At 37.8% G+C, this 22,671-nt stretch overlaps 1 protein-coding gene and 1 long non-coding RNA gene across 2 annotated transcripts in view; both read right to left on the bottom strand.

Annotated features, from left to right (window-relative positions):
- Positions 1–2,189, bottom strand: LOC134142637 (uncharacterized). Its single transcript, XR_009958926.1, has 3 exons — positions 2,034–2,189; positions 1,501–1,565; positions 1–109 (listed from the first exon to the last, which is right to left on the bottom strand). It is a non-coding gene; the product is annotated as an uncharacterized LOC134142637 (long non-coding RNA).
- Positions 2,190–8,047: 5,858 nt separating this feature from the next.
- The window catches only part of FRMPD2 (FERM and PDZ domain containing 2), a 41,347-nt gene continuing 26,723 nt past the window's right edge, over positions 8,048–22,671 (bottom strand). The window contains exons 15-28 of the mRNA XM_062580448.1: positions 21,997–22,207; positions 20,975–21,078; positions 19,867–19,965; positions 18,643–18,750; positions 18,408–18,524; positions 17,664–17,899; positions 17,038–17,142; positions 15,619–15,712; positions 15,060–15,145; positions 14,733–14,883; positions 13,442–13,656; positions 12,600–12,698; positions 11,365–11,729; positions 8,048–8,351 (exon numbers count right to left, since the gene is read on the bottom strand). Of these exons, the coding sequence (XP_062436432.1) occupies positions 8,048–8,351; positions 11,365–11,729; positions 12,600–12,698; positions 13,442–13,656; positions 14,733–14,883; positions 15,060–15,145; positions 15,619–15,712; positions 17,038–17,142; positions 17,664–17,899; positions 18,408–18,524; positions 18,643–18,750; positions 19,867–19,965; positions 20,975–21,078; positions 21,997–22,207 (2,294 nt within the window). The remainder of the gene's footprint in view (positions 8,352–11,364; positions 11,730–12,599; positions 12,699–13,441; positions 13,657–14,732; positions 14,884–15,059; positions 15,146–15,618; positions 15,713–17,037; positions 17,143–17,663; positions 17,900–18,407; positions 18,525–18,642; positions 18,751–19,866; positions 19,966–20,974; positions 21,079–21,996; positions 22,208–22,671) is intronic.

The raw sequence follows: 22,671 nt of genomic DNA, 5'->3' as shown, positions 1-22,671 counted from the left end.
ATCTCAAAGAATTCCAGTGTGCTTCACAGTCCTCATTGGCTGATGTAAATTATAGGATACTTTCTTCTCTAGAATAGACATGTAGAGCTTCCAGTGATTAACGCAGCAGCTGCATGTATATATCAAAAGGAAAATATTACATATGTATTTCCATTTTTTTTTAGTAACTGCTAAAAGGAGAAAATAAACCCTTAAGATCAAGGAAATGTGTTCTTATGTAATCCTTTTATAATACATTGAATATATCATCCTCATTGACAAACAAGTTTAGCCTGCCAGTAGCAGATTACATACTCCATTCCTTCCTTTACTGTTCTAGAAAATCTGAAAATCTTTGGCAACTTCAGCATATCTGTTTGGCTTTAGTGCTTCATTCAGCTGTACAATCAGCTGCTTTTTTAGGGTCAAGTATGATGTCAGAAATAGCAGCAACCTAGAAATGTTTATGATTTGCTGCATGGCGAATTCTAATGGTCCAAGGGTTGTCCTTAAAAATTGTTTTAGTTGAACAGATAAACCATCATGGATTAAAAATAAGCAGTAATAGTGATGACTTAATCAGAACTGAGAAAATTGTTCCAATTTTAGTGCCAGATTGGAGGTCTAATTTTAACAAGAGACAACCCTTTTCAGCAAACCACAATTAACAGAAAACTAGGAATTCTATTCTCATGAAATTTCAGTCCCAAAATGGACAATTTCAATTCCATAAAATATTCTTTTCCACATACTTACACAAATGAAAGTATTTTTTGCACTTGTGAGAAATTTTAATTGTTGTATGTTGAGTGCAAAAGCTGCTTTTTAAAAAAAATACGACTGCATATTTTAAGAATCTGTCATTTCTAAAATGCCATTACTCATCCATAATTGTAAATTCAAACTATTTTGGTTTATGTCAGCATTGTGTAATATTCCAAAGTTCTGGTATGATTTAACCCTTTCTTCAAATGTCCCATCTGAGAATTTTGTACTGAAACATAAACCACAGATTTCAAGGATTGTTTTGACTTTGTTGTGAAAATACGTCATAATTTCAATTATTACACTTATTTTTCCTAGAATCCCATGCTGTGCCGTTATGCCCTATGTTTTTATGTTTTCTGTGCTACTTTCTAAGTTAGGGTTTGATTTTGTAAGCTACTGAGAGGCACATTAAGACTTAATGGAGGGGTTAGGTCGTATGACTCTTGCTTATGTTACCAAGCTGGTAAGATAGTGATATTATACATTGAAAAGAGCAGTAGGATGGTCTGACTCAGGAAAGTGGTCAGCACATTCTAGTCAATGAATGCAGAGCCTATTCCAAACTTCACAAGATGCCTCCCAAATATATTCTGTCCACATTTCCAAAAATGAAGGAAATAATACATTAAATAATAGTAATACATTTACTACTAATAATAATTAATGCATTAAATACTACTATTGAAAAATCTCACTCCATATAGATCACCTTAATTGATGGACCATCTCACAGTTGATTAGATTGTCACTTACTTTATGCTCTGAGGAATCAGAAGTGTTTTGCTCAGCACCACAATTTGCTTCCTCCAAATGTTTCTCTGGGAAAAAGCAGCAAGAGTTTTTTCACAGTTCTACAGGACAAAGTTTTATAGTATAACACTCAAACATAATATTTAGAGACATAATAATGCATTTGACATAACAATGCATATCTGACATGCAAAAGAATGCAAAAAACTTCCTATGGGCTCATACATGTTTTTTAGCCTGTTACACCCCTGAAGTGTGCGATTGTGAGCTCATGTTATCTCTGCAGAGCTTTTTACTTCCCAGAGAGCAGTTTACAAAATTAGCTTTAAAAGCTGCATGTTACAGGATCAAAGACACCAGCTGGACAACAGATAACATATGAATGTTATGTGATACATCACGAAAGGCAGTTTTGCTTACTAATAATTAATCTTTTCCATGTACTGCCAGTAACACCTACAGACTTTATTCTCTTTTGAAGAGATGGCACAAAGTTTTACAGACTCCAGATGAAAAATGCGAAATAAGCTCCTTACCATGTTGATGGGGTAGATGCTGTTCTTGTGGATTCAGGCTCTCGTTTGACAGAGAGACACTGGCTTTTGCTGTCTCAGCAGGTGGCCCTGAAAACATATATTTAGGTTTGCATTAACTGACAGTCCTCCCACTAAGCTACATGTACACAGGAGAACTTAAACTCAGTACTCTTTTATTATTAAACAAAGCATCAAGGGTCCTGTATTCTCAACTCATATCCAATATTGACACTGTATGAAGCAGTATGAGACACTTGACTATTGCATGATTAAGTTTCCCTATTTGCACAGCTATGTAAATAATTCTTCCATAAACTACAGAGATATTTGCATCTCAATTACCGGCATTTTTTAAAATTGTAACAACAATCAAAAGCCAGACTGAGTCTTCTAAACCTGTGGCACTGATTAAGTAGGGGAAGAAAGAGGATGTATTTGTGCCCATAGGGCTGGATGTGTGAGAAGACAAAGTGATTTTTTTGATTTTTCAGTTTTAAGTTTTGCTGTATAATTTTTGGTAATGTTATCTTCCAAAAAGTACTTTTAATTTTTGAATTATAGGAAACAATAAGCATTCTGTAGTTAGTGTGTGTATAAAAAAAACCCTCCATGTTATAGCTGCAATTTTAGTTTACATTTTTGTAACTAAGAGAATATACAAAATGAAAGCATTCCTCCTTAATAGGAATTTTTTACAGATTTATAGATACATCTGTCAGAGATAAGAGCAAACAGAGCATCAAACACAAACTACTATAGATTTTAAAAGTACTTCACAAAGGCAAGAATTCTCTATTGTAAAAGATGAGGCAGGGAACTGCACCACATACTGTTTACAAATTTGTGTTAGAAGTGATTGGTAGCTGGTAACCTGTTTTGGAAGTGTCTTGAGAAACGTATATATACTTACAACAAGTATTGATAGGAATGTCGTTAATTTAATTAAGAGATATTGGTACTGCTTGTGATTTTCTGTAGGTGTGTTGATATCAGTTTAAAAATTTGGTCTAGATAGTCAAGTCATATTAAAGCGTGACTCAAAAGTCCTGAAAAAAAACCCTTACAGATTAGTTTTAATCAAAACAGAGCTTGAAAATATGCACACATAAAAATCCCGCTTAATGACAGTAGATTAAAAAAATAGGAAATGACTATGAAAGATGCAAATAGGGGTAAAATTAAGTAAATGATTTTTTAAGAGACCACTACATCTTCTATCTGTAAAGATTTAGCTAATTTTCTTCAGACCTTTAGTACCACAGAAATACCAAGTGCCAAGCAGCAGTCTGTTAGTGATTTTTTTAATGTAATGAATCAATACCTTGTATTTATTTCCAAAAGGAGAAGCAAGTTCTGAACCAAGAACAGAAATATTAACATTACTTACTATTTTCCTGCTCTATAGGAACCACTGGATTGCCATTTCTGGGGGCAGAAGAAGTGAAATATTTGGACCATTAAGACCTGCATGCTTATATGTATAGCATTTCATATATATAAAGCATATATGAAAACTATTTTAAAAAAATATAGTTGTACTTCCATTTTTTTATTCTTGTGTTTTTTAAAGAGTCTTTATATCAATATATGAAATATTTATCTATTTTTACCACAAATAAAACATTTTAATTACATGGGTTTGAGAAAAAGAATGTTTTATACCATCTGTCCCAGTACAAAACTGCTTTGTGGTATATTTTGTTGAATTCAGCTTCAGCTTCCCCTCTATTAAGTGGGAATGAGAATTTGTAATTTCCTTTACTCTTTTTCTGTTTGTCTCCTTAGATTGCAAGTTCTTAAGATCACGGTCTGTTGTCTATTATTGCTTATGCAGCAATAAGCATGATGCTGCAATTCTTCCAGCTGCTTCCACAGTGCAAATAATTAATAAAACATTGATAAAAGTTTGTTGAACTACTTAAAGCTTTGTGACAGATACACTGTCACCAACTATGGTTATGTAATTTAGCCATTTGCACGCTTTTGCATTACTGTTTGACTGTTCATCTAAGATCTGCAGAAGCTATTTCTGTGAAGCAGTCCAGAACCTCTGCTGATACTCTATCAGACTGTGAAACAAAATAAATCTAAAGTGCAGTCAAGAGCTGATAAGGGAAGTTCTTAATTGCAGGTACTGATGAATCCTGGGATGAACTTTGTGTTACATGCTGCAGATGAAATGCTGCATTTCAACACCTTTCTAAAACATTTGGCTGTTGGAAGTAACTCAGAGTTTCCAGAGAGGCAGCTGCTTGCCTATAATTGTGAATCTAAAAACATAAGGAGGTGTTTGGAACTAGAGGTGGAAATACAAAGCAGAGGATTTCCCAATCCTCGGGAGCAGGATATCTGAAAATGGAGGCCTGCCTTGCAGTTAAAGGATCCACGTTTGTGTTTGGATGTTAAAGGGTGATATTTGACTGTACTTATTCATGAGTACACCTATACCCATATCCTTCTGTGTTAGCTATAATTATGAGGAGTTAAGATATCTTAAGGATGCTACTCATCAGGTCACAACCTTCAGACCTTTGAAGTACAGCATGTTTTCTTGCTGTTTGTCTTGTTTTTCTTGTTTGATTTGTTGATACAAAAGTTAGAGATCTGTTTTACAGTTATGATTGAGATTGACTATGCTCTGATTCTACTCTGAACATAAAGCTACTATTTTTTTTTAATCCTTCCCTCTTTACTTTCTAAAAGGGCCCAAAGAGTCAGATTTACCTTGTTGCTTTGATTCGGACGCTCTGGGTGGCAGCTTCACACACTCTCACAGCATCATCCAGGCTGATGCCCTCAGTCCACAGTCCACAGATGTACAGAATCTGATCTCGGGGCTGCAGACTACCTTCCACACTGGCAGGAGAGCCAGGCACTATCTCTAGCACATAAATACCTTGTAACTTGCTTCCAGCTCCTCCTGTCAGCTTCAAGCCTAGAGTAATGAGGACAAAACACCTTTATGGTAATGTATTCTGAATTTCACTGTCAGTGTGATATAGTCTAACAGAATAGATGTGGGTCATTGAAGAACAGGCTGAATGTCAACATTATAAACAATCTTGCTTTGGTGAGACCGTGTATTAGAGCTGTGGCTGGGAGAGTGAAATGCAATTAGTGCAATCAGATGTTAAAAAGCATGGAAAAAACTTAAACAGTACTGTCCATCTGAACATTTCAGCTATTCCATAGTGCTTTATTTCACCTGCTGTTGAACAGACATTTGAAAAGGACTCTTATTTGCTCACCAGTACCTCCCTCATTATCACAGTATCTTAGTGGCTTGTAGTCTTTAGAGTATTTCTCCTCAGTCACCTGTGATGGAGGGAAATGATATTAATCCCATTGTTGAAATAAGAACTGATGTACAGGAAAACTAAGGAGTTATCCATACTGCACAAAGCAGTATTGTACAGTGATACTCAAGCTATCTTCAAGAAAACTGGCGTCTGAAATGGAAACAGGTTCCTGTACCTGAGCAAATAGAGCTATACTATTTCCTGGGTCTACAGTTTTACCTGTGCATGGCACTGGCTGCATTGTGTAGATAGCAAGACATTCCTACTGTGGGGACTTCTCACGTGGCCTCTATTGCACAATGTAGACAAACCTTCAGTGACAAACTTAGGTTGTCTGTGGTGGATCAGAGATTTAAGGGGAGGTTATTTGAATCCCAGGCTATTGCCCTAACCAGTGGCTCATCCTTCTCAAACTTTGTCTTATTTTTTCTAGTATATGTTTATGTATTACAGCAAATAGTAAACCTCATCACCTAACTGCTAACAACTTCAGACAACTAATTATCTGTATTTTAGTGTCATGAAATACGAGACTGAAGATCTTCCATAAACTTCAGCTCATAGGGTGATAATACAAAAAATAATTTCATGGATCTAATAAGCGATAATAGCCTTCCTTTGAAGACCCTGCCCAAATTAAAGCTCTCCATTCACAGGTCATGGTGAAGGAGAACAGCATAAAAGTGTCACGGTATCTCAGGACCATACCAGTCCAAGGCCACAGTTGCTTACGATTATCTTACCACAAACACAATCCCTGTCAAAAAAGCTATGTGTAATCTTTATCACACACCTAGTTGTCCATTGGCACCTTTTGTAAGAGTAATTTCAGGAATCTCTTCTGGCCTAATGGAGGGACATGGATCACTGTCAGCACGGCCAACCACAAGGTGTAGATCAGGAGGAGAACTGTGCAGTAAAGTCAGGGCTTCATTGCATGGTAATGATGTGACATCAACTCCATTCACCTAAATGACAAACCATTAAAGTCATATCATAGATCTCATTGACCATCTACTTCTCCCTGATATCCTCTTCAAAAATATGCATGTGAACTTAAAGTAGTTTACACTTTCATTTGACTACTTTGCTATGGCACTTCGTGAATGCAACAGTTAAGAGTGCATTCTTGCAAAAGAAGCAAGATTTCTTTTTTGAATTTTTGTATTCTTGAATGCCCAGTTTGCAGAAAAGTATATCTTTTTTCTTGAATCTCAAAATTCCATAGCAAAAAACAAGAAAGACTAGTCTTGATGAAACAAATTGAAGGCGAACCTTAAAATAGGCTCTTTTTTTTGTATGTTACAAAGGACATAATTCCTGCATCCTTTGTAGGTCACCTTTCTTATTACATTAATTTGACTTGCTTCATTTAAGTGGGAAGGGATTTACTGTGTCAGTTGTCTTGTATTACTGCTAGATCCATGTTATTTGCCTGGACATACAAGCTATTCAATCTGAAATTTGTCCTACTGAAGTCAGCAGAATAGTATTATTTGATTCATTTGCACTCGCATGCGTAAGCATGTGATAAACTAGATCCTACAATGATAAAATAAAAATATCTAAGCCAAAAGGCATTGATCTGCAAATATTTTCTTCTCCTTTTAAATTCAAAGGATTACTGTACCATAATGATTCTGTCTCCCCTTCTCAGTCTTCCGTCAGACAGGGCAGGCTCATTCAAGATCTCATCAACATACAGGCAGTTGTCTAGTTTGTTGAAAACCACTGAGAATCCATAACCATTGTTCTCTGACCTTCTCAGAGTCACAAAGATCTCCGTTTCCTATTAAGTGAAGCACAAGATGTGTTTGATGTAGGCTTTTCTGTTGCTTTATTAGCATTTTTCATTATGTTTTATATGCAGATTGGAATCAGATCTTCACATGGTATAAATAAGCAGCATCCATAAGGATATCTCTGATTTTTTGCTGCAGTAATTCCTGAATTCATTTTACTTTGTTATACCTGGTGGAGCTTCAAGATGATTGATTGATAGAGCCTAACAGGGCACAGAATGCCATCTGGGACAGGAATTTTAATTTATACATTTTAAAATATATAGAAAAAGTCTTGGGGTCTTCTAGGCTGACAAGTGTTACAATAAAATTGTTGTTATTGCTACTGCTTTTCCACTGGAGGATATGGTTAGGACATAAATTTTGCCCTCAGTGCTCCCAAATTAGTAGGAATTCAGATCTCATTAGTGCAGCATGAATGGAAAATGTTCAGCTTTTGGCAGGACTGAGCCCTATATTTTGAATAGCAATTAGTACAGGGATCATACTTTCTTATCAGGACATTACAACAGTATCATTATGTCATTATAACAGAGCAATTTTGCACATGGGTTTAAAACATGAAAAAAACCAAGTAGCTGACTTCAATTAATTTCAGATGCTACTAGGGAACAGTATGGGATTTGGGCCTATATATGTTGGTAATAAGACTGCAGAATGCTGGAAAGTTGAACAAATAGCAAGACGGTCTGAACTCCAAAGGGGGGTGACTTTGACGGAAATGCTAAAGAGGTCTGGAGATTTGAGCATAGAGAAAGGTTAGCTATACTTACAGGTTCAGACTTTTAAGGCAAGTAAGAAAAGCCATGCAGAAATTAAATAGTCAATGTGTTATATTTAATGTTTGTAAGAACTGCCACACTTGGGTTGTTCCTACTCCCCTGTTACGGTCTACCTATCAATAATCTGGTGCCTATCCACATACCCTAGAGCAATCCTCCTTTTCTGCCTTCTCCTCTTCCTCCTGTTCCTCCAGATCTTCCCATTCATTGTCACTGTCACGTGGCACTCTAGCAGGTAGGGATGATGAGAAAGGGTCACATGGTTGTGGGGTGGCCATGGTTGAGGACAGTCTCTCAGAGCTTCCTCCCCGTGAAAGTGAGGTCACAGATGTAGAGCTGATGGTGAGATACTCTTCATCAATAGGGGTTAGAGAGAGAATTTCAGGCATGCAATTTGTTTTGGATAGGTCATCATCAGTCTTATTAAATACAGGGCTGCAAAGTAAAAAGATTGCAGGGCTGGGCTTTCCTTCTGTGTGTGTTACTGCCTGCTGAAATCTCTACTGCTTGTTCACTACCTTGATTTTTAACTGAAGCAATAGTTACAGTATGAAGTTGCTGATTGAGTCCTCTCAGTGTTACGATAAAATAAATGAAAAACTAATCAATATTTTGCAATGCTAGTAAAAAGATTAAAAGATTTCAGAATGTGAAAACAGTCTTTGCAAAATCTTGCACACTTTTTTTAAGGCATTAGTACTTTGTTGTTATTTGAAAAGAATACTTGGATAATTCTTAGACTGCTAATATAAATTCTTTCATCTGCCATAAACAACCTAACTTATCTGGTAAGTGGTGTGCATATTGCAATATTTCTTCAGTTTTCATAATTGCCCTTTTCTTCTTGAAAAGGGGAAGCCAGCCACATTCCTGGCTGCTATCATTCTTTCCATGGTAACTAGAGCACAGATCACAAAATGTATGTTATGAGGAGACAGGAATCATTTTGTATTTCAAGTCCTAAATTCCCATGAAAGGTTGTTTTTATTCTACCTTTCTTTTCATATTCCTTCTGAAAAAAATTAAACTTCAAATACAAAGACCATATCCACTTCATAATGGCAAGGTATATTGGTCCTGGATGGGAACTGAACAGCTGAAACTCAGTTTTCTAGAAATCTGGGTCACTTATTTAGGGGATCCTAATTCTAGCTTTCCAGCTTTCATAAATGCTGGCTCCTGTGTACACAGGCCTGTTTTTATAGTATACTTACCTGCATAATTATGATTTTGGTTTTCACATTATAGTAAAGTTAATATAGTTAACAATATGTAGCAAGAGGGTATAGAGAAGCACTTGGGACTTTGATGTGAGGCCAGCAAAGCATGAAAGTATATGTTTGACTTGAGGCATAAGTGTTGTCCTGCTGAAATCAACAGATTTGTTAGCTTAAAATAAAATTATCTAATTTATTCCACTACACTGGAGATAGCGTTCAGCATTTCTGAGATTCAAGTCCAGAACATTTAATCATATATGTTCTGTTTAATGTTATATTTTGGCTGCTGTCTTTAGTTAATTGATATTATTTAGTGAAACTAACTATTATTTAGTTAATTGATTATAGCCATTAAACTTACCATTAAAGCTAACAGAAATGTTTGAAACAAATTTTTATTGAAAAATGCCTGTTTGCTTCATATCATTCTTAATTGAAATATTGCTAGGCAGGACAACAGATACTTACAATACTCTAGAAGAGGAAAGGAATGGTTAAATGAAATGCTAAAGGATGACAGCAAATGCAGTCTATTATTTTCTTTAGAAGACAAGGAAATAAAAGACCAGTTCAGTGAACCTCAGTGAAGATGTCACAGAAAAGGTCACATGCCAGTGAAGTGCTGATCAACTTTCAAGGGTATGAAGGGTGTTTGGCAGACCTACACTAGCTCAAGGCAGTGAGCCAAACAGTGGCTTAATCACAGCACAGATGCCAGTTGCTAGCCCACCTCTGCATCACCAGAGGAAATACGTGAATCTTGGTCTTGTGTGCCCATACCCAAGCTCCATGGACCTGGACAGGTGTGTCTTTTGGAGTCTGTGTCTGGTGACCCCTGCACCTGGACCTCCCTGAACAAAACTATGAGGTAACATTTTTCAAAACATTTTTTGAGGGTTCTTTTTGGTGGCAATGAGCAGAAGATGAAGAGGATTTTTTATGTGAAATGCTGAGTAGGAAATTTTTGAAATTCGTATCAGAAGATTTCTACCTTTGCGTGAGAGGTTTTGAGCAATTTGAAGGGAAAAAAAAGGGGGATAATTCTCTTTGATTAATGCCTATTTCTTTCTGCTTTTATTTGTTTATCTATTTTAGCCAGAAGGATCATTTAAGATGAGATGACTTCTAAAATACTATTTCAAATGCATATTTTGTTAAACTGCTCTGACTACATTTTGAAAGCGCAAAATCTGAAATTAAATTATACTGAGAATATACCAAACAAAAACATTTCTTCCTTCTTGGGAAGAATCCAAAATTTTCCTTGGAACTGATATTTTCCCACAAGAAACTTAGTTTTGATGAAACTGTATCTCTTGGCAAGTGTATTTGCTATAGACATATTTCTGCTGGTTTTAATCTCAGCAGTAGAGAAGCACATAAGCAAGCAGGATCTTCACTCATGAGTAAAAGGAGCTAAAAGTATGGATTGCAGTTATGCTCCCACTTGACTTGCCATTACCTAGTGCTGTGACTCCCCAGAGACTGGAATCTGTGACTAACTGGGTCTTACTCTTGGTGAATATCAAGAGTCACAAAGGGATTTCCAGTGACTGTGTGAAAAATAGAGATAAGTTTCTAGAGAAAATTTATAAAGCTATAAGTGAAATTGGTCCTTTCTAAAAGAAGACCTTTACCTTGTCTCTCCACCAACACTTTCTGTTCTGATAATATAAAAAGTCTTTTGCACTGGGAAAGATGATTAAAATGGAATGGTTGGGTATTCTGTTGTCCAGTGTATGGTATATTCAACATAGTGTAAAAGGAGGCTGAGTCTCTGTAATATATTTTATTGTATAATTTGTCTGGCTTAAGGCTCCTACTGGTTTCTGAAGGCCAGAATTCTTTTTCCTCCTTGATCACAGCTTGTCTTCTGAGTTTTTTTTTTTTCCTCTGAAAAATTTGAAATTAGGAAATCACACAGTAAGTAGGAAAAGCTTTGATGCCTATTAAAGTCAACATGAGTCTTTCCACTAATTGCAGATTGTAGCCAGATTCAGATGAACAGTGAAGTCACTTATAGTAGTGCAGCATTCATGCAATTGTCTTTCAATGCAGACTAACGCACAGTTCCAATAAGAAGATAAGAGTAAATAGAGACAGTGGATTAGGTTAGTCAAAAAGGCTGGTAAATCAAAATGTTTAGTAATTAGGAGTGGTTAGAAGCAGACAATTCTGTATTTAAACCCTGCAGGGAAGACTGCAGAGCAGGTTTCAGTATTTCTTACCTTTTGGCCCATCCAAATTCACATGGTGAGTAGCAGTTCTGCCTCACTTCTTCCTCTAAGGACTGGAACATTTCAGAACTGGCAGCTTCTTGATGAAACTTCCAAAGGCGTCTATAGCAGCTTTCCCTGGGAGGCATAAGTGTCTGTAAGGGGTTCTCTTGAGTCTCTGCTTCTTGCTCTTCATTAGTTGAGCTGTCGTCTTCAGGTGGCTCACTGAAATCTGCTGCCACTGGAGAATCTAGGCAGTCTTCCAGTTCTGGAGAGGTGCTACCCCCATCACTAGTAAATTGATCCAAACCATCTCCTATCTCTGGACTGACTGGTATTTCTGCCACAAATTCTTTAATTGGAGATGGTGCTGGAGTCTATCAAAATAATAGAAGGGTTAGTATAATTTCTTTTTTTTAGGAGCACATTCTTTCCCATCTTCCTTCCTTTAAGAACAGAAGATGATATCAATAGGCATTTTAATGTGAACAAATCAAACAGTAGTTGAAAGGGAGGAAGAAATAGAGGGAAGTACTGGCTTAGTAAATAACTGTTTTGCCTTTACGATCATCTTCCTCATTCTTCAGGAATTCCAATCAGTGAACTACCGCACAAGACGTTTATGACAGGAGTCCTTGTGCATGTATCCATGAGTTGTATTCAAAAAACAGGAATAATAATGGCTAGCCTACCTAATGTCACTTTTGTAATCAAAACCATAAAAGAACAGTTTCTAGTTTTTCTGCTGACTCTGCTAACTGCCAATAACAAGCTAAATAGCCAGTTGAAACTTTTATTTCACTTAACTAAGTTCATTAAGAGGTGGCCTGGATAAGAAAAGTTCTTTATTACCTTCCCAGATAGCTTCCTCATACCTGCACGTTAAAACATGAACTACAGTTGAGAGTATCTGGAGTATCTGGTCTAAGACCCAGTAGAGCATTTTAGCAGCATCATTTGAAGATCTGCTCGGGTACATGCTGTTTCACCCCAATGACAGTGCTGCAATTCAAAAGCTGTAGCACTGGGATGCACAGTGTTTCGTATCTGTCACTTTTCTATTACTGTGATTGCTAATGAAGTAGCAATTGAACTCCAGAGATGAAGTTGAAGCTGGGAAGGGAAAGGAATATAATAGAGTGCCTTGGAGAAGAGGGAAGGTTGTCCTGTTCAAGGCAGGCTAGCAAATATATTAGTGGTAGTTTTCCAGGTTTACAGAAGCAAGTTCAGGATAGAAGCTTTCTCACCAGGGCACTTGGCTCTATTTCTGGAAGAACACCTTTTGGTGGTCTGCAGAGGAGAAGTGTGACTTCCAGAGGAGCTCCTCTCAACAAGTGGAGGACATCCTAACCAGAGAGAAGGAATATTACAGTTCTTGTAGAATGCATTTGATCCCAATCTATACTATATACCTTCATATTAATTGGCATGGGGACAATTTTTATGTGAATGCTGAATTCCTAGTATTTGTGCCTCCCAGCAATATTTGTGAGCCAAAATTCACTGCTGTATGGTTATTGTATCTAAGTGGATAATAATATGTATGTGGATGTGTATCTAAGGTAAAATCAATCCTATTTACAAACTCATACTTCAAGAACACACATTCAGCTTTATAATAATCTTTCTATTTTCTTGAAGAAAACCAGAATTTTCAGACAAACACATTGAAATTGCATATGACAGGAACAGATCTTTAGCCAGTTATATCGGCATAGCTCCACAGACTGCCATATTGGCTTAACTAAAGGGAGTCTTTTTCAAAGCTCCTCCTGAAAGTAACATTTATTCAGTGGCATTTGGATTTCATCTGTAGTGACAAAACATTTAATCTAGAAGAAAAAAATCCTATAGGCAAAAGCACCTATGTGTCCCTCTGCACAAAAATGCAGTACAACAGAGAGGAAATGGTGCTGGCAACGGCAGACTTCTCCAAGCCAAAAGAGGAACGTGGCATATGACTGCAGCCCCTAGGCTGTCTAAGATTCACAGCACTGCTGGTGATTATAAAAACAATAGGATGAAACTGCATTTAAACTTAATTAATATGTTTTCCAGCAGGAAGCCCTTTGATAGTACTGCCTGGTACCTGATACGAGAGTCCTTGAGTAGGTTTCCCGTTCACAGCTAAAATAATGTCTCCGACTTCAATTTCTCCATTCTCTTCAGCTGGCTGCCCTGGAAACAGTCTTTTGATCCTGACAATAGCTCCTCCAAGGTGTTCACAGGAATCTCTTTCCATTTGCAGAAAACTGAATCCAAGGCCTCCAGAATTCTTTGTCAATTTGACTTGAAAAGTATTATCTGTTCAAAACAGGGATTAGAAAAAGAGTGGGCTGCCTGGCATATGTACCCCTTAAAGTGGTGATTTAAATTAACAGCAGACCTTTTCCCTGTGTACTGCAGAGGTAGATCTACTGGTATTAACAATAAAATAAAGTTTTAGTATTCCTTTAATTTATGGGAGCCCTAGAATTCACATAGGCAGAAGGGTTTAAAATGGATTCTATTCCACCATGTGTTCACAGGCTTAATACCGTCTGGCACAAGCCCATGAGGGAAGCAGCATTCTGTACTGGCCTAAAAAGGTTCAAATACTATCCTTTTCAGACTTTCCCCCGTGTATATTCGGTAGGTCTCTGTATTCTGTAGCTACCTGATGTTAATTCAGGTGCAGAACAAACCAGCATAAGCTAGAATCAGAGCCACTGTTTTTTTCAGACCGGATCAAGGGACCAGCCCTTTCCCAGATACTATATTTGGAGCTGAACTCTATTATGCTAAGGATAGTGAAGAAGGAGATGAGGCAGATAAAGATTATGTGTCAGCCACTCACTAAGAGATACAGCATTTATTTGATAGCTAAACTCATTGGAAGTGATGTCTGGATCACTGAATGCCTTTAAGAAAATGAAGAGATAGCACTCCCCAGTCCTGGCTGTGGGGCAGCAATTCACCCTAGCCACATCTTTTGCACAACACCAGCAGCTGCACTAACCAGCTAACCAGCATCAACAACCTAGCCGCTTCCTGCATGAGAGTGCTGTGAGAGTAGAGAGACTCCTCCTGCCAGCCGCATCTCATCAAGGCTGAGAAATATAGTACTTATGCTTAGGATAAATTCAGTGGGAGTGATCTCTGAATCAGCTATATCTAGCAACTGTAATTCTCTGTACTTCGGAAATATTTTGTTCAGAATTAATTTTTGATGATGCCATTAACACACACATTGTCTGGTATTTGTTCAGTATGTTCAGTTTTCCTTCCAACCCACAGAAATTTCACGGAATTAGTTTCATTCATTCTTTTCTTGCATATCATAAGAATCCAGAGATTCAGAGTCAGAGAAAGTCACTTGGAATCGCTTTTTTATCTCTCACCATCTGTCACAAAGGAATAGTCCTTGGTACCATCTGTGAAGGATGTTGCCACAGGAACAACTGCACATTGGTCCTCCTCCCTTCTGTCCTTAGCAGTCATGTGCAGCTCTGCCAGTCGGTGGTGTCCCCTTTCTAGAACAAGCTTGGCAATCTAAAAAGGGTAAACAAGTCCCATTTATACAGTTCACAGGGAGCCCTACATCTTTTTACTTTTCATTAGAAGAAAGGTGGGGGGGGATTCTTTTTGGTCCAGGTCTGCTACTGTGCTTCACACTGAGGGCTCATTACTGTACTGATCATATCATTCAGCTCTGCCATTTGACAAACCTGACCAGATTTCTTAAGTCTTTCCACAGCCTGCTTGTGTGTGATCCCACAGAGGCTGATTCCATCTACTTCCAGCAGACGATCACCTGGAAGAGAAAAAATGAGGCAAATTACATTGGGTTTTAACTCCAAAGCTACCTGCATGCATTAGATCTGCACACTTGTATGTGTAAAAGTCACATTATGTTATTTTGTCTAAAAACGTTACTGCTTAGTGTACAATATTCTATACCTATCACTTAAAACATACCAAGGTATTCTGTGAATAAAGGCAGTGACAGTATCTGGTTACACAACCATACTGAAAACAGACAGCTGAGCATCACTAGCCTGATGTGCAGCTGGTAAGAAACTCTACAATGTTAGTATGATATTCCTGTCTTTTTCCAATGGAATATGTAAATACCCTACCTTGGCAGGCTGAGGAACAAAGAACTGTGTATTTTATGTTTCAGAGTTATGTGCCCTTCAATCCCAAACATGTTTCATTGTCCTGTGGCAAGCATTCCCCAAGAACATAGAGTTCTGTAGCCCAAAGATTTATTGTCAAATATTTTACCTATCTTTATTTGTCCGTCCTTATCTGCTGGTCCCCCGGGAATAATTGACTTCACGTATATCCCACCATGGCGCACACTAGTGTTAATTCCACCCTGCAAAACATATGTCTACAGTTTAGAGTGGAGACTTCACATGTTCTTTCTGTGATAAAAATCAAAGCAACTTATGTATGCATTGCCAGGCAAATGCTTTAGATATTCCGGTAAAAAAATATTTATAGGAAAAAACTGAAAGAGGATGTTACTCCAACATCCTATCTTCTCCAGACAGTAATCATGTTTTATTTTCTCAGTAAAACACAGCACATTTCTATGTGGTTGTATAAACATATTTTAAAAACATTCATAAGTATTTCTCCATGCTAATGTAATGATATGATTACCCCTTTAGGTCAGCCTCTAGCCCAGCTTCTAAAATATGCAATATGCATTCACCAGTTATTAGCCTTTCAAACAATATAGAAAGCATGGACCTGAACTCATGTAGCCACTCAAGAACCTTCAGCACAGGGGAATTGCAGACTAACCTAAGAATATCATTCTGTCCATCTACATCCCTTGGCAATTCCAGATGAAAAAACAGCCCTCCATTTCTTCTGCAAGCACTGAAATGGTTGTTGCTTCCCACTCCATTTCAGCAAGGACTGAAAAGACCCCTCAGCCTGTAGGGATAGATTCAACCTCCATAGCCAGAGCAAAGAAATATTCTTCAAATGTGGCCTTCTCTGGTCCTCTGAATGTAAGGAGAACAGTATTTCCTTGTATTAGTAATAAAATTGTCCCAAGTCCGTTCTCTGGCCTTCAGAGTAAGAGGCATGGTATAGCTTGAGCCCATACAGATGAACTTTATTCCTCCCAGCAAGAGGTGACTTGTGTTATGCTGCCTGCTGAGAATGTTCCCAGACAGGGCTATTCCAGCATCACAGCCCAAAGCTGTACAACCAGACAGTGCCTGGGACTGAGGGCCAGTGCCTGAGCCTGTGCCATGGAGGGTAGACACAACCTTTTATTTCCAGGAGCCCTCTGGAAACAGCGAAACCAGTCATGACTGAGTGGTTTCTTTGCATCATTGCATTTTCTGGAACCACTGGCTATATCTCTCCCTGACAAAACCCTGCTTTCAGTGCTCGGTCTTGGGCTCAAATTAAGTCAGAGTGAAAAGATCGTGTAGTGCTGTGACATTTATGCCAGCACACTTTTAAAATCTCTTCTGATGAGCACTCCGCAGTGAGCAGAGCCACTACTTCACCCTTACTCTGTTGATCAATCAAAGACTCTGCTTTGAAACATGCCACGCTACCAGTTCTTGCTAATGGCCTTTTTTCCTACCCCTGTTGCACAGATATACACTTCCTTATTCATTTCTTGGTCATGTAACAGTTTGAAGGACACATTGAAAGATGAACAGTAACACTTGCAGTCACACTGATTCCAAAAGTCCCGTCTTCTTTGACAAGCTCCACAGTATAGGTATCATTTGAGCTGGCTTCAGCCGGAGATTGTAAGTGCGAGCAGTCAGCTTCCTGTCTCGAGAATATAAATACTAATGAGGCTACCGCATCAGAAAAAAAAATAGTAAAAGGTTTGATCCTACTGTCAGCATGAGCCTGGAGTAGCACCATTGGCAGTAGTATCCTGGCATTACTCCAGGCTTACACTAGTGTTACTTAGAATCTCATTCGTCTCAATGAGCATAAACTGAGGGTAGATAGGGAGGCAGTCTAATAGTAGAGACTCAAACACAAAATGTGCTGGTCCTTGAGCTTGCAAGAAAATAATCAAAATTTTACAACTCCACTGGAAAAGGGACAAGAATTTTTAATAACATTCAGTTGAACAGTTTCCCCTCTATTTTGACTCATTCTAGACACAGGTAGCATTCTGACATTTCAAATTTAATTTAACAAGCCACATCTTCCAAGATTTTCTTTTTTCTTTCCTCCTTTTACCTTCTCAGTTACTTTTTTATCTTAATACAGCAAGCATGTTGTTAAGGCACATGCTGAGCATAATGTTACTGAACAGCATCAAGATCTCCTGTTACCTCCACATCCAGGCCGTCAACTGAAAGAACTGGAATCCTGGGGCCCAATTTTGGTGCTAAATTCCAGGAAAGAGCTTTCTCAAGTTCATCTATATTTATGTCTTCTTCTTTGGAGGGAGCAGTATGACAATCTTGAATCTTTCTTCTCCCACTGTCTACACAGGAGATCTCAGATCCACTAGTGCTGTTCCTTCTTGATAGACTCTTTTCTTCATTGAATCCTTCTTCATAAATATCTGCAAAATAAAAAATTGCTGAATGCAAATAAATAAGAAAATTTGAGGGCAATTTTTGTATCAGTGTAGGAGGACAAAATAACTTCTTATGTGGACAAGTTGTGAAATCTGAGATCTGTAAAATGAGTTAGTCATTGTAAAATTGAGCATTGCTTTTGTAAGTATGGAGAAATGTGTTTCCTTCATCACTGGAAAGGATTGTGACAATAGCAGTGCTTAAGAGCTGTACTATAAAACTAATTCTATCATGAAAAGCAATGCCAAATTTTCCGTTGTATTCAGCAGTGCAGAATAAAGCCCATAATGTATCAGATTTTTTCACACTGACTGTAGGACGGAGTTCACATGATACCCACTAGAAGTTGCCTGTTCTCACTGCTAATCTATACTTTTTATAACTTGCACTGAAAGGCAAGAAAGTACTACTGCATTCCAATGCCTAATAAATACCACTTCCTAGAGTGTATTGTTAGTATTTCACAGCCAGTGAAGACATTTGACTTTATACCTTTGGGTTGAGAGATGATTAGTTCCACTTCATCAGGAGAATTCTGTATAATTTTAACTGCAGTATTAAATGAAACACCCTCAAGACTAATACTATTCACAGAGATGAGTCGCCCACCTTAAAAAAAGGATAAAAACAAGACAAAATACATCAGAATAGGGGGGGAAAAAACCCAAATAGCTAACTTTAAACCATGAAAGTATTTTAATTCTAATTAAAAACTGAGGACAGTGACCTGGTTTGATATTTCCAGCTCTGTCTGCAGGTCCCCCAGGAATAATTGAAGCAATAAAGATACCAAGGTCTAATTTTCCTACATTTTCTCCTCCAATAATTACAAAACCTGCAAAAACAAGATAGCATGAGAAGGCAGAGACACTGGCAGTATTAGAAAAGATGAACCTTAGGAGAACAACAGCATCTTATTCCGGCAGCATACATTTTATGTGTAGTTTGGGGAATGGGGAGCTCTGATTTACATGGCAGCATTTGGGAGAGCTTTAAACTCAGACTTTAATTTAAGCATGCTAGTGACTGGTATTTAAATATAATTTTTCAATAAGAATACTCTCCTGAGTTGGGACTTTGGAAGATTCCAACTGCTTTGCTACAAGAGGTATAAACTGTGTGGACCTGTGGACCTTAGAAATCACTGTAACACCTATAGGAGAAACACAATATCAAATCTCATTAGGTAAGTTAGAACATTGTTTTACATTGTGTGATCTAGGACCCCTCAGGTGGGCCATGGAGAATTGTAATGCTTATGCAAAAGGTGTTTAAGAAAACTGAAAGTAGTTTAATTTCACTATACTATCTCAGAATATTCTGCATATTGCAAAAATTCTTTTCACTGGTAGAAGAGTTGAGTATGAAATCAAGAATTTCCACTCAGATCTCTACCATTTAGAAATTTGATGTTTACCTGTGTTAATAGTCAGCAACAGAATTTGATAGTGCACTGTACTCATGTACACACTGTACTACAATATGATAGTGTATTATATAACAAAAATGTTATCCAGATAGGAATTCAAAAGTCAAGAAACATTCATGTTAAGATGTATATGCATTTTACGCCCACATGCGCGATATGTAAAAGGTTTGCAGAACATCAGCTCACCCTGTGTATGGTCTAAGATAAATAAAATAACTCCGTATGTATTTCAGATGCAAAACTATACCCTTGTTCCTTTCATTCTACTCTTAACATTTAGTCCACTTGATATATATGGGCTTAGTTAATCCTCTAAAAAAACTGTGGTCTTGATTTATGTGTTCATCTTTTTCAATCTCGGAAATACTAAGTCTTTTGCAAAGATTTGTTGTCTCATTCTTACAAGAAGAATAAATGAGGTTAAAGATACAGTCTTGCTCAGCTTGTATCAGCAAGTATCAGCGTTAGCACCAGGATCTGACAGTCCTAGCAACAAACATCACATTCATACTCATTACTTACCAAAGCCATTCTTAGGGTCGCGTTTTAGGGTGACACAAATTATTTCTCTTTCTAGACCACTTAGCAAACGTTCCCTTTGGATGACTGGTGATCCAGGTGCTGCAGAAACAAAACAGCTAGAATAAATGCAGATGAGTGCAGAGAGACAAGAGATTCATGTAATATGCACATTAGGGCTTTAAAAATTGAATATATATTTTGTCCTTATTTTCAACATTACCATTATTTCTGAATTACTTTGATTCAAGACACAAGCTCGAACAAGTGTTTGGAAACTTACTTTCTTTAGAACAGAATATATATAGAACAGAAAAGCACAGTAGCAGTGTAAGCACCTCCTGTGTTCTATCTGTCACTTCTGGGAGAGTACACTAGCCTTGTTAAGAATAGGTTATTTAAAGAGCCAGGCACTTAATGCCCATTGAACATGAGGGGAGTTTGGACACAAAATCTTTTATGTGTTCCTTTGAAAACTGTTGTCCTTGGCTTTGTGTGCTCTGCAGAGCTTTTGGCTCTGTAGTTATAATCCCATCAGCACTGATTTTGATGATAGCTTTGGTAGTAGTAGTAGTTTGCAATACTACTTAATATTGTGCACTTGCCACAGTGTGTACACAGTGTGTACAAGTACAGCTCTAACTTTCAAAGAGACTGGATAAATAATCACAGCTTTATGTTCCATAGACCTGTTCCTTGTGTTCATGTGATAGCAGGCAAGTGGCTTCTGTAAGAAAATGAGTGTCTAGTGCTTCTTATTCCAGTTACCTGGGTCACGCAAACACAAGCACGGAGGAGGGAGCTAGACTATATTTTGTCTCATCATTTAATGAGTTGAGGATCTCAATGGCAAACCAAGTGATGACCTCCAAACACTGGGATATTGCCCAGTGGAAAACTTGGTCATCAAATGTCTTACCACTGATCCTGATGGAAAGGAGGAGTGAAAGAGAAGAAAACAACTTGTCTTGCTAAGCCCTGGCTTAATTCCCAGAACTGGAAGTGGCAAAATATTATTCTTTGATCTGTTAATAGAATATATTTTGGTCTCTTGCCGGTGAAACAATAAATATGGAAGAGTACCATTTCCCTTCGTGATTATTATACTCACCGCTCATTGTGTTCTGATTTGAATGGATAGAGAGGTAGTCATAACTCCTTTGCTTTTCATTCAGATTGATGTGCATTTCTGACTGGGATAGCCCTGATGTAGATCTGCAGGGGAGGGAATGAAGACTGTGTTACAGTAACAAATCAGTGATGGTGTTCAGCACTCTTCATTGTCATTAGTCTGTGAGAACCAGGCTGGGACTGCACACATTTATAGGCTTCTGATTTCTGGGCCACGTTTCGTTATAGGGTTCAGGTAGTCTTATTCTTGCAAGCATTTGCTTCTACGTAACAGCTGCTGTTAGGTCACTCACTCAGTGACTGTTTCCTCTGCATCGTTCTCTGAGCTGAGTGCGCGCAGCAGGAAGGCACAGCAGAGTCGCAGCGTGATTCAGTTAGTCCTGTTGTCTATTTAGACAATGCCATGTCTGAAAGTTTTCCTGGTAGTTCATAATGTTCTTCGTTCTGTTGTACTTCATAGCACTCTAAAAGGCACTAGAATTCATCAAAAGCCTTGAAAACTTTGCAGCTCCAGTAACCACCTACACTCTGATGAATGTACCAATATAAATGAAAAGAGAGAAGTTCTTATACTATTTTCTGTGTTTGCACCTTTAGACAAGGGACTCTATTAGGGAAGATCTGCTCCAAAAGAGCTTCCATTCTGTGTTCAGTTTACATACTGCCTATTCCAGATAAGGAACATATACATTAAAGACTTTATTTGTGTTCTGCCTCATTTTTATCCTTTTCTGTATCCCAATAGGTGATTCATTCCTGAGTCTGGTACAAATATAAATGTCAACTCTTTTTCAGATTCTTACCTGGTAGATTGTTAGCTTCCTGCCTGCGCTTGCATGGCTGCAGGCACAGTGGAGTCCCAGTCCTGACTGAGCCCTTTGCTGTGACCACAATAAATACTACAGAAAAATGTCTGGCACCTCACAGCTTACCAACAAAAATTTGAATGATACAGTCTGCAGCTGAGTATTGTTAGATGTTTAGAGAAAAAAGCAAACCTACCTGCCGAGATTACTTTTGTCTCTAGTCCTGTTGCTGATTTCCACACTGAGGTTATCACAAGATTTGCTCATCATCCCAGCAGAAAGGTTTTCCAGGTTTGTCCCATAGAGCACATTCTCTGATCGAGACAGTCTCTGAATCAGGGCTAGGTGTTCATGCTGAGTTGCATATGCAGAATTTGATTTGTCTATTTCCATAAATTTACTGTCCTCTGAATAAGAAGGGGAATTAGGAAAGGAAGAAAAGATAAATCCACTGACATTGTCTCATCTTTTTAAGTTCAAAGCTGCTTTCTGTCTAACCTTTTCATCATGTCAGCAATAAGACTGACATCACAGATACATTTGTCATGGCATCCTTGAGGATATCTAGACCCTAGATTGAGAGTCCAATATCTAATCCATTTATTTCATAGGAAGTATATTCTGTATTTAGATTTCATTTCTGTAAATTATACTGTAAATTCACTTTCCACAAAGGCAGATGAAATGTACAGACCTGTATAATTTAAACTTGACTGTCTCTGAAAAGTGTATTGTGTAAAATTCAGCATATGGAGAAAGTTCTGTCTGTTAGAAACTGAATCAGCCAGGTTGGTGGTTTCCTATCCTTCAGAGGCCCACCATTTCAACATAGATATAGCTGCCGAGACAGGAGCACTACAAACACATGTTA

The sequence above is a fragment of the Rhea pennata genome, chromosome 7, assembly GCF_028389875.1.
Source record: "Rhea pennata isolate bPtePen1 chromosome 7, bPtePen1.pri, whole genome shotgun sequence".
Classification (NCBI taxonomy): Eukaryota; Metazoa; Chordata; class Aves; order Rheiformes; family Rheidae; genus Rhea; species Rhea pennata.
This window is presented reverse-complemented; position numbering and strand designations above follow the sequence as displayed.